Below are 10,891 nucleotides of genomic sequence, written 5' to 3'. Positions count from 1 at the left end.
GAAGCCTGCAAGGGCTGGCGTCCTGCGCACGCGCCCCTGCAGCGCCGCCGGGCCGCCCGTTCTGTGGACGTTTTTGCTCGGCTCCCGTCTCAGCCGAGGTGAGGAGAGGGGACGTCGGGGTCCAGGTGGGTGTTTGGTGGGAGGCTGGGATATCCACGCGCGGTTGCGGGGCGGGGGCGGGGACGGTTGGGCCTGGTGGAGGGCACCGGCTCCGAACCGGGCTGCACGGAGAGCAATTGCATGCTTGTGTCCCAGGTTCGGCCGGGCTGGGGGCTTTGGGGCGGGGTCATCCTTGCTCCGCCCGCTCACGGGTGACTTGTCACTCCGGAGGGACGTACAGCCTCGGAGATTTGCTGTAGAATTTCTTTTTTCACCCCTGGCACCATGCTCTTATCTAATGATGGAGGTGGTGGGGGAATCTGTTCTTTTTTTTTTTTATTTTAACTTTTTTGTGACAACTTCAATAAATATAGGCATACCATGATCATAATCCCCTCTCACCACCCTATGCCCTCCTCCCCCGCCGCCCTTCCCTTCACTGAACCCCTTCTTTTCAACTAGTCTCTTCTATTTTGATGTCATTACACACACACACAACATAAAACTTATAAAAAATATGTTTTATTTAATTGAGAGAGAGAGAGAGAGAGAGAGAGAATGGGTGCGCCCTGGCTTCTAGCCACTGCATAAGAACGCCAGACGCATGCGCCCTCTTGTGCATCTGGCTAATGTGGGTCCTGGGGAATCGAACCAGCATCCTTTGGCTTTGCAGGCAAGTGCCTTGACTCCTAAGCCATCTCTCCAGCCCAGAACTTTTAATTTTAGTTATTTTTGGAAACATTACAGGAGCCGGACAATATTGAAGAAAACCTTATGGTTGAAAACACAATCAGGTGTTTTATTTTACACCATTGACAATTTTTTTCTTTTGGTGTATTCCAAGTAGGGTCTTACTCTAATCCAGGCTTACCTGGAATTCACTGTGTAGTCTCAGGGTTGCCTTGAACTCACAGTGATCCTCCTACCTCTGCCTTCCAAGTGTTGGAATTAAAGGTGTGTGCCACCATGCCAGGCTTCATTAATATTTTGACCTTAGAAATTTAATAATAGCCAAATTCATTATAAGTGTATCAGTTTTCTTTCTGTTTAGCTCTCATAACCTTTATACAACATATCTTAACCTTGTTTTATATATATATATATATATATATTTAATTTTATTTATTTATTTATTTGAGAGTGACAGACACAGAGAGAAAGACAGATAGAGGGAGAGAGAGAGAATGGGCGCGCCAGGGCTTCCAGCCTCTGCAAACGAACTCCAGACGCGTGCGCCCCCTTGTGCATCTGGCTAACGTGGGACCTGGGGAACCAAGCCTCGAACTGGGGTCCTTAGGCTTCACAGGCAAGCGCTTAACTGCTAAGCCATCTCTCCAGCCCTTAACCTTGTTTTTTTAAAATTTTATTTATTTATTTGAGAGCAACAGACAAAGAGGCAGAGAAAGAGATAGAATGGGCACATTAGGGTCTCTAGCCACTGCAAATGAACTCCTGATGCATGTGTCCCCTTGTGCATCTGGCTTACATGGGTCCTGGGGAATAGAGCCTCGAACCGGGGTCCTTAGGTGTTACAGGCAAGTGCTTAACTGCTAAGCCATCTCTCCAGCCCTTAACCTCGTTTGTTAAATCTCTACCTCTTTCCATTTGGAACAGTTCTTTACCTTACAAATCTATTTTTTTTTGTTTGTTTTTATTTATTTATTTGAAAGCAACAGACAGAGAAAGAAAGAGGCAGAAGGAGAGAATGGACACGCCAGGGCCTCTGGCCACTGCAAATGAACTCCAGATGTATGAGCCACCTTGTGCATCTGGCTTACATGGGTCCTGGGGAATCAAGCCCTGAATTGGGGTCCTTAGGCTTTATAGGCAAGAACCGCTAAGCCATCTCTCCAGCCCAACAAAATTTTATTAGAGAAAGAAAGAAAGATGCAGAGAGTGAGTATAGGTGCATCAGGGCTTTCTGCCATTGCAGAAAGAGAAAGGTTGAAAGAGGGAGGGAGAGAGAAAATGGGCGCACTAGGGCTGCAGCCACTGCAAATGAACTCCAGATGCATTGCCCCCTCGTGCATCTGGCTTATGTGGGTTCTAGGGAATTGAGCCTTGAACCTAGGTCCTTAGGGTTCACAGGCAAGTGCTTAACTGCTAAGCCATCTCCAGCCCTTAACCTTGTTTTTTTTTTTTTTTTTTTTTTTTAAAATATTTTTTAATTAATTATTTATTTATTTGAGAGCTACAGACACAGAGAGAAAGACAGATAGAGGGAGGGAGAGAGAGAGAATGGGCGCGCCAGGGCCTCCAGCCTCTGCAAACGAACTCCAGATGTGTGCGCCCCCTTGTGCATCTGGCTAACGTGGGACCTGGGGAACGGAGCCTCGAACTGGGGTCCTTAGGCTTCACAGGCAAGCGCTTAACCACTAAGCCATCTCTCCAGCCCCTTAACCTTGTTTTTAAAATCTCCATCTCTTTCCATTTGGAACAATTCTATGCCTTACAAATCTATTTTTTAAAAATTTTTATTTATGTATTTGAAAGAGAAAGGGAGAGAGGGGGAGAGAGAAAAATTGGGCACAGTAGGGCTGCAGCCACTGCAAATGAACTCCAGATACATGTGCCCCTTTGTGCATCTGGCTTACTAGGATCCTGGGGAATTGAATTTAGGTCCCTTGGCTTTGCAGACAAAGGCCTATCTGCTAAGCCATCCCTCCAGCCCCACAAATCCATTCTTATTCTAAAATATGTCCATGTTTCCTGGGTGTGGTTGTGCACCACCACGCCTGGCCTGTTTAAATTTTTTAAAAATATGTTTTATTTATTTATTTGAGAGAGAGAGAAAGAGAGATAGAGAGAGAGGCAGATAGAGAATAGGTGTACCACAGTCTCCTGTCACTATACACTCCAGACACATGGACTACCTTGTGCATTTGGCTTACTTGGGTACTGGGGAATTGAACCTGGGTCCTTAGGCTTCGTAGGCCTTAACCACTAAGCCATTTTTTCTGCGTCTGTTTAATGTTTTTTAAGTTGGTTCTGTAATTTGAAAAAAATTAAAAATTAATTTTATATAGCTGGGCGTGGTGGCACACAACTTTAATCCCAGCACTCGGGAGGCAGAGGTAGGAGGATCGTCATGAGTTTAAGGCCACTCTGAGACTACAGAGTTAATTCCAGGTCAGTCTGGATCAGAGTGAGACCCTACCTTGAAAAACAAAAAAACAACAAAAAATTATTTTATATATATTATAACAGGTTATACTCTTATCCCTTTGCTCCAGCTCCTGTTGCTCTGGGAGCTCTCCTCAGTGGAGTTATAGTATTTCACTGTGGGGTCATGAAGGCCTCAATTAGTCCCTGTGTGATAGCAGGAGACCATGTGATCTCATGAATATTAAAGCCATTTACTTCCTTTTGTTTAAAACTCTGACCAAGGAAGTAATGTTTCTTAATGTTATAAGGACAGTTGTATCACCTGATTACTCACTTTTCATTTAATTCCTGCTTGGAAACTTTTATTTGTTTTTTTCTTTTTCATAGCTTTTTTTTTTTCCTAAATTTTTATTTATTTATTTATTTGAGAGCGACAGACACAGAGAGAAAGACAGATAGAGGGAGAGAGAGGGAATGGGCGCACCAGGGCTTCCAGCCTCTGCAAACGAACTCCAGACGCGTGCGCCCCCTTGTGCATCTGGCTAACGTGGGACCTGGGGAACCGAGCCTCGAACCGGGGTCCTTAGGCTTCACAGGCAAGCGCTTAACCGCTAAGCCATCTCTCCAGCCCTTTCATAGCTTTTTTATTGATAACTTCTATAATTGTAGTCAATAAACAATGATAATTTCCTTCGCCACTTTGCCTTTCACATATCCACTCTCAGTCATATCTTCTCCCCTTCTCAGTTAGTCTCTTTTATTTTGATGTCATCATATTTTCCTCATATTATGAGGGTCTTGTGTACATAGTTCCAGGCACTGTGAGGTCATGGACATCTAGGCCATTTTGTGTCGGGAAGAGTGCATTGTAAGCAGTCCTACTGTTCCTTTGGCGCTTACATTCTTTTTTTTTTCTCCCAGTCTTTCTTTTTTTTTAATTTAATTTTTTTAATTGACAACTTCCATAATTATAAGCAATATCCCATGGTAGTTCCCTCCCTCCTCCCACTTTCCCATTTGAAACTCCACTTTCCATCATATCCCTTCCCTCTCTCAATCAGTCTCCTTTGTTTATTTTTAAAAGCTAGCATTAAACGGAAATAATGTTTACTATCCTACTTTTGCTTTGCTCTTATTTTCAGACTTTGTGTATTAAAACATGTGGTCCCTTTCAACACAGTCGTTTGGAGGACAGCTGTTTATATGACAATACTTCCATTTGCAGTAACCATTTTGAGATTATTCTGGTCTTTTTACTGCTCCCAAATCAACTTTTTCTACAAATTTCAGTATTGTGGACAAAATTCATGGTAAGCTTTAAAAAGTTACATACTAGATGAATCCTGACATATGGTAAAATGCCAGGGCAAATGATGAGTGATGGCAAGTTTGACTAGGTTTTGGGTTCCCCAGCATGTGTTTTTAAATGTGTATGTATGTGTATATATACCTATAATGACTCCAGGAAATCCTTTTTTTTGTACTTATGAATGTTAGTAAAGTGATTAAATACAAGTAAACCCACTAGTGAAAATTGAGGTCAGCATTTTAAGAGAAATGGCAAAGATGTCTGCCTGGTTCCAATATGGTAGAAGAAAAAAAGAAACATTGTATTATCTTCACATTAGATGGTGGAGGAAGGGTAGATAATGGATTACAGAGGGAAATTGGGGGACTTTTCCTCTTCTGGGAAAGCTTTCGGAATGTGGTTGTATTCATCAATGGTGTTTTTTTTTTTTTTTTTTTTTTTTTAATTTGGATATGGGGTCTCACTCTGGCCCAGGCTGACCTGGAATTCACTGTGTGGTCTCAGGGTGGCTTCGAACTCCCAGTGGTCCTCCTACCTCTGCCTCCTGAGTGTTGGGATTAAAGGCGTGCGCCACCATGCTAGGTCTGAAAAGAATTTATGTTTATGGTCTGTAATATGTAGGCTATAATTTGTATCATGTAAGAGTGAGGCCTAGGTCTCTTAGGAATTGCCATATGTGAGGAATAGATAAGGGAAGAATGTTAGATGGGACATAAGTAGTAACTATGGAGTGGGCTCCTGGACACTGCCTGTGAAGGAAGGTGGGAGATGGCGGCAAATGAATTAAAAGATCTGGCAGTATATATGTGTGTGTGTGCATGTGTATATATATATGTGTGTGTGTGTGTATACACACACACACACACACACACATATATATCTTCTATTTTTTTTCCTTCTCCATCCTGAGATAGAACTTTAAAAGTGCTTAAGGAAATCAAGAAGAGAAATGGTTAGAAATACAGAAGAATCCAGGTTTGGTGGTACATACCTGTATTCCTAACCATTTCATTTCTTGATTTCTTTTTTTCTGTTCATGATTTATTTCTGGTAATAAGTCAACTTATATAAAAATACTGTTGTTGTTGCAGTGAGATGGAAGACTTTCGAGGGATAGCGGACGAGTCATTTCCCAGCTTTTACACCAATTCATTAATTAGCAATAGTGGAATTTTGGAAAATGTTACTCTTTTCTCAAATCTTGGATTGCCTGTTGCTGTTTCCACACTTGCTAGGCATAGATCCAGCCGAGCTAACAGGTAAGACTTACTTGAATAGATTTTTTTTTTCTTTTTCTGTTTTTTCGAGGTAGGGTTTCACTCTAGCCCAGGCTGACCTGGAATTCACTATGTAGTCTCAGGGTGGCCTTGAACTCACGGAGCTCCTCCTACTTCTGCCTCCCAAGTGCTGGGATTAAAGGCGTGTGCCACCACGCCCAGCTATTGAATAGATATTATTTTTTCAGATGTGTAAAAATCTCTGATATTGAGCATTGAGCTAGAGCGATGGCTTAGCAGTTAAGCTCTTGCCTACAAAGCCAACGGCCCCAGTACTCACATAAAGCCAGATGCACAAGGTAGTGTATGTGTCTGGAGTTTATTTACAGTGGCTGGAGGCCTTGCCATACCCATTCTCTGTCTTTCTGCCTGCCTCTTTATTTCTCTCTCAAACAATAAATAAAATATAAAACAATCTTTGAACATACTGGCAGAAGAGAACTGGGTCTGAGACACATCGGGATGTGGGTCTGGCTCTCCACATGCTTCTTTCTGTGTAACCCTCATTTTCTCTTTCTCTCAGCTCAGCTCACTGGCTTTACATGCTTTCCTTTTTGCTGTCCTGGAATATGGTAATATAGAGACTTGAGACGATGTGTTACTTTTTCTAGCCACAGAAGGCAATTAAGCACTTGTGTCTTTCCCTTAACCTGTAACTGTGGTTTGGGGTCACTGCATTATTTAGGGCTTTGACATTTTCCCAGTTGATTTCATTTCAGCCAGCTTCATACTTGAGTGGACTGATGTAGCTACCTTTCTTTGCTAGCCTTTAGTCAGTTGGATGCCTCTGAAGTAATATAGCTTATAGCCTAGTAATTTTTAACTCCTCGGATCAAGTTTCTCATTCTTAAGAATCAAACCAGCCTTTATTTACTTTAAAAAATTTTTTAAAGATATATTTTGGTTAATTATGTATTTTAAATGTATATATATATACACATATAAATGTAAATATGTATATATATATACACACACACATATATGCATACATGCACACACATATACATACATATACATACACACACACACACACACACATATTTACTTATTTGCAAAGAGAGACAGATACATACAAAGACAGAGAGAGAGAGATTGAGAGAGAGAGAGAGAGAGAAAGAGACAGAGAGAGAGAATGGGTGCTCCAGGGCCTTCAGCCACTACAATGAATGCTAGATGCATGTTCTACTTTGTGCATCTGGCTTTACATGGTCACTGGGAAACTGATCATCTCTTCAGCCCATTGTTTTTTTTTTTTTTTTGTTTATTTATTTATTTGCGAGCGACAGACAGAGAGAGAAAGAGGAAGATAGAGAGAGAGAGAATGGGCGTGCCAGGGCTTCCAGCCACTGCAAATGAACTCCAGACGCATGTGCCCTCGTGTGCATCTGGCTAATGTGGGTCCTGGGGAATGGAGCCTTGAACTGGGGTCGTTAGGCTTCACAGGCAAGCGCTTAACCACTAAGCCATCTCTCCAGCTGTTTTTTTTTTTAAATCCAGGTAGGGTTTCACTTTAGCTCAAGCTGACCCTGAAACTCACTCTGTAGTCCCAGACTAGCCTCAAAGTCACAGTGTTCCTCCTACCTCTGCTCCCGAGTGCTGGGATTAAAGGCTTGGCCACCATGCCCAACTTTATTCAGTTTTTTTCCTTCTTCCTGGCTTTTTAAAAAAAATATTTTTATTGATGACTTCTGTAATGGTAACAATATCCTATGGTAATTCCCTTCCTCTCCCCACTTTCCCCTTTGAAACTCCACCCTCTATCATTTATCCTCCCCCCTCAGTCTGTCTCTTTTATTTTTATTGTATCATCTTTTTCTCCTATTATGATGGTCTTGTGTAGGTAGTGTCAGGCACTGTGAAGTCATGGGTATCCAGGCCATTTTGTGTCTGGAGGGAACACGTATGGAGTCCTGCCCTTCCTTTGGCTCTTACATTCTTTCTGCCACCTCTTCCGCAATGGACCCTGAGCCATGGAAGTTGTGATTGAGATATTTCAGTGCTGAGCACTCCTCTGTCACTTCTTCTCAGCACCATGGTGCCTCCTGAGTCATTCCAAGGTCACTGCCATCTGAAAAGAGAAGGTTCTCTAGCCAAAAGTGAGAATAGCATTAATATATGGTTATGGACGTTAAGAGATGTGCTTATTTGATGAGCATAGTATATACATTTAGCCAGTCAGCAGCAGACATTACACCCCTAAGGCTCATGACTACCCCTGTTGTAGATTTTCAGTATCGGATATATTCCTTCCCATGGAGAGGGCCTCCAGTGAAATTAGAGGGCGATTGGTTTCCCCTGTAACAGACGTGCCACTATTGCACCCGTTGGCTCATTTGGCCTGGCTGGCCAAATCTAAGGCTTGCAGTGTGCACTGTTGTGTATCTTCACTGATGATTTCTCTGTCTCCCATTGAACTGCATGCAGAATGTCTTCTTCCAGCTTTCTGTGTGCTGGTCTACATGGAAGAGGTTTTCAGCTCAGCTGTAGCAGAATTTCTCAGTGACCTTGCAGCCCAAGTATGTGGTGTCTTCAGCAACAGGGTCTTACCATCTATTCCTGGTGGGAAACAAAGGGCCTTGGCAATGGCCTATAATGTTTTGGGGGCAGCAGGGACCTTCCTGGCCAACAACTCACTGGAAGGTATCCCATCCCTGGCACTGAAATTTTTCTAGTAACAATCTATGGCTCCTGTGTGTTCCATTGTCCAAAAATGTAGGTTTCTATATGACTTATTTATATCCTCTTAGATTTTGATTAGCTCTCCCTATACCTTTCCTTACTCAGTCTCTTCCCCTGACCTCACTTAGGCCTTTTCACCCCCATTAATCTATTCTTGTACTTAAATATATACAATACCATCCCATTAGGTCTGCCCCCCACCCTTTCTAGCTTACTGGCCTCTGTTAACTCACAAGTTTATGGGATTTTGCACAGTGGATGGTTATTTTGTTTTTGGCTTTTTTTTTTGTGTGTGTGTGTGTGTAGTTTTTCATGATAGGGTCTCGCTGTAGCCCAGGCTGACCTAGAATTCACTATGTAGTTTCAGGGTGGCCTTGAGCTCAAGACCATCGTCCTACCTCTGCTTCCCGAGTGCTGGGGTTAAAGTTGTGTGCCACTATGCTTGGCTGAGGATGATTATTTTGAACACTGGGGCTCCTTTTTGGTTTTATTCCCTGTTGGTTAGTTTTATGATTATGCAGCCCCGTGTCATGCTAAATAACTAAACAAATTAATTAATTTAAATGATAGGTTCTTATGTAGCCTAAACTTTCTGGACATGACCTTAAACTTCTCATCTTTCTTCCTTCATTTCTTGAATGTTAAGATTATAAGTACTATTAATCAAACCCAGGGTTTCTTTCATGCTAGGCAAGGATTGTACTAACTGAGCTATATTCCCAGCTTGGCTCTGTGATTTTTTTTCTTTTTTTGTTTGTTCCAAGGTAGGGTCTCACTGTAACCTTGGAATTCACTATGTAGTCTCAGGGAGGCCTCACACTCACAGCTATCCTCCTACCTCCACCTCATAAGTGCTGGGATTAAAGGTGACAGTGTGAATTTTTAAAAATATATTTTATTTATTTATTTGAGAGAAAGAGGCAGAGAGAGAGAGAATGGGTGTGCCAGGGCCTCCAGCCATTGCAAACGAACTCCAGATGCATGTGCCCCCTTGTGCATCTGGCTTGCATGGGTCCTAGAGAATCGAACCTGGATCTTTTGGCTTTGCAGGCAAACGCCTTAACTGCTAAGCCATCTCTCCAGCCCAACACTGTGAATTTTAAGTGTACATCATTTCAATCTTAATTTTTTGTAGGTACCCAGATGTGCAGGCATCATACTTAGTAGAAGAGAGATTTTCAGTCCCGTCGGAGTCATCTCTCAGTGGCCAGAGTGACAGTGAACTAAGAGAGAGATTGCAGCTGAGCTTCGAGGGTGAAGAGTAAGTTCTTTCTTTTTTCTTTTTCTTTTTTTTCTTTTTATTTATTTATCTATTTGAGAGTGACAGAGAGAGAGAGAAAGAGGCAGATAAAGAGATTGGACGTGCCAGGTCCTCCAGCCACTGCAAACAAACTGCAGATGCACGCACCACCTTTTGCATCTGGCTTACATGCGTCCTGGGGAATTGAGCCTTGAACCAGGATCTTTAGGCTTCACATACGACAGCCCCAATAATGAGATAGAGAAGATATAAAATAAATTGTTGTTTTAAGAGCTATCTAGGGCAAACATTGAGATTGGAGAAACATGGAAGAACTTTTGCCATTTTAATTTGGTGCCTATATTTTCTGTAGCTCTTCCATTGTTTTCTTTTTGTGCATCCTGACTGAATTTAAGCCTATCTGTTGGACTCTGTCAGATAGTGAATTTTCCCTGTGTATTAATCTTCACTCTTGCCATGGTGAGCTACTGTAGACCTAGTATTTGCAGTGCGTTGGGAAAATATTTTTTTAAAAATATTTTATTTTTTTTTATTTATTAGAGAGAGAGAATGGGCACACCAGGCCCTCTAGCCACTACAAATGAACACCAGATGCATGTACCACCATGTGCATCTGGTTTCTGTGGGTTCTGGGGAATCGAACCTATGTACTTAGGCTTCACAGGAAAGCACCTCACCACTAAGCCATCTCTCCAGCCCTGGTAAACATAATTTTATCCATATGTGAAACAGTAGTGGGCTGGAGGGATGGCTTTGCAGTTAAGCCACTTGCCTATAAAGCCAAAGGACCCAGGTTCAATTACCCAGGACCCATGTAAGTCAGATGCATGAGGTGGTAGTAAGTTTTTTTTTTTTATTATTAATTTTTTTAATTTATTTGAGAGCGACAGACACAGAGAGAAAGACAGATAGAGGGAGAGAGAGAGAATGGGCGTGCCAGGGCTTCCAGCCTCTGCAAACGAACTCCAGATGCGTGCGCCCCCTTGTGCATCTGGCTAACGTGGGACCTGGGGAACCGAGCCTTGAACCGGGGTCCTTAGGCTTCACAGGCAAGTGCTTAACCGCTAAGCCATCTCTCCAGCCCATAGTAAGCTTTTTATTTCAGAGGCAGACTTAACACTGAGACGCTCTCTGCTGTTGTTAGACCTAGCCTGTTGATCA

The 10,891-nt window shown here is 42.5% G+C and overlaps 1 protein-coding gene across 4 annotated transcripts in view; it reads left to right on the top strand.

Moving 5' to 3' along the window:
• Cep192 (centrosomal protein 192) overlaps nt 1–10,891 on the top strand; it is a 117,406-nt gene continuing 106,515 nt past the window's right edge. For 3 of the 4 annotated variants that reach the window (XM_045143083.1, XM_045143084.1, XM_045143081.1), the window contains exons 1-4: nt 1–98; nt 4,347–4,514; nt 5,605–5,772; nt 9,605–9,730. In XM_045143083.1, the coding sequence (XP_044999018.1) occupies nt 4,408–4,514; nt 5,605–5,772; nt 9,605–9,730 (401 nt within the window). In that variant the 5' untranslated portion in view covers nt 1–98; nt 4,347–4,407. Of the gene's footprint in view, nt 126–4,346; nt 4,515–5,604; nt 5,773–9,604; nt 9,731–10,891 lie in introns of all 4 variants that reach the window. The other variant, XM_045143082.1, reaches the window with a different exon arrangement.

Source organism: Jaculus jaculus, chromosome 2 (assembly GCF_020740685.1).
Source record: "Jaculus jaculus isolate mJacJac1 chromosome 2, mJacJac1.mat.Y.cur, whole genome shotgun sequence".
Taxonomy (NCBI): Eukaryota; Metazoa; Chordata; class Mammalia; order Rodentia; family Dipodidae; genus Jaculus; species Jaculus jaculus.
The sequence above is the reverse complement of the archived record's forward strand: the minus strand, read 5'-3'. Positions and strand labels throughout refer to the sequence as shown.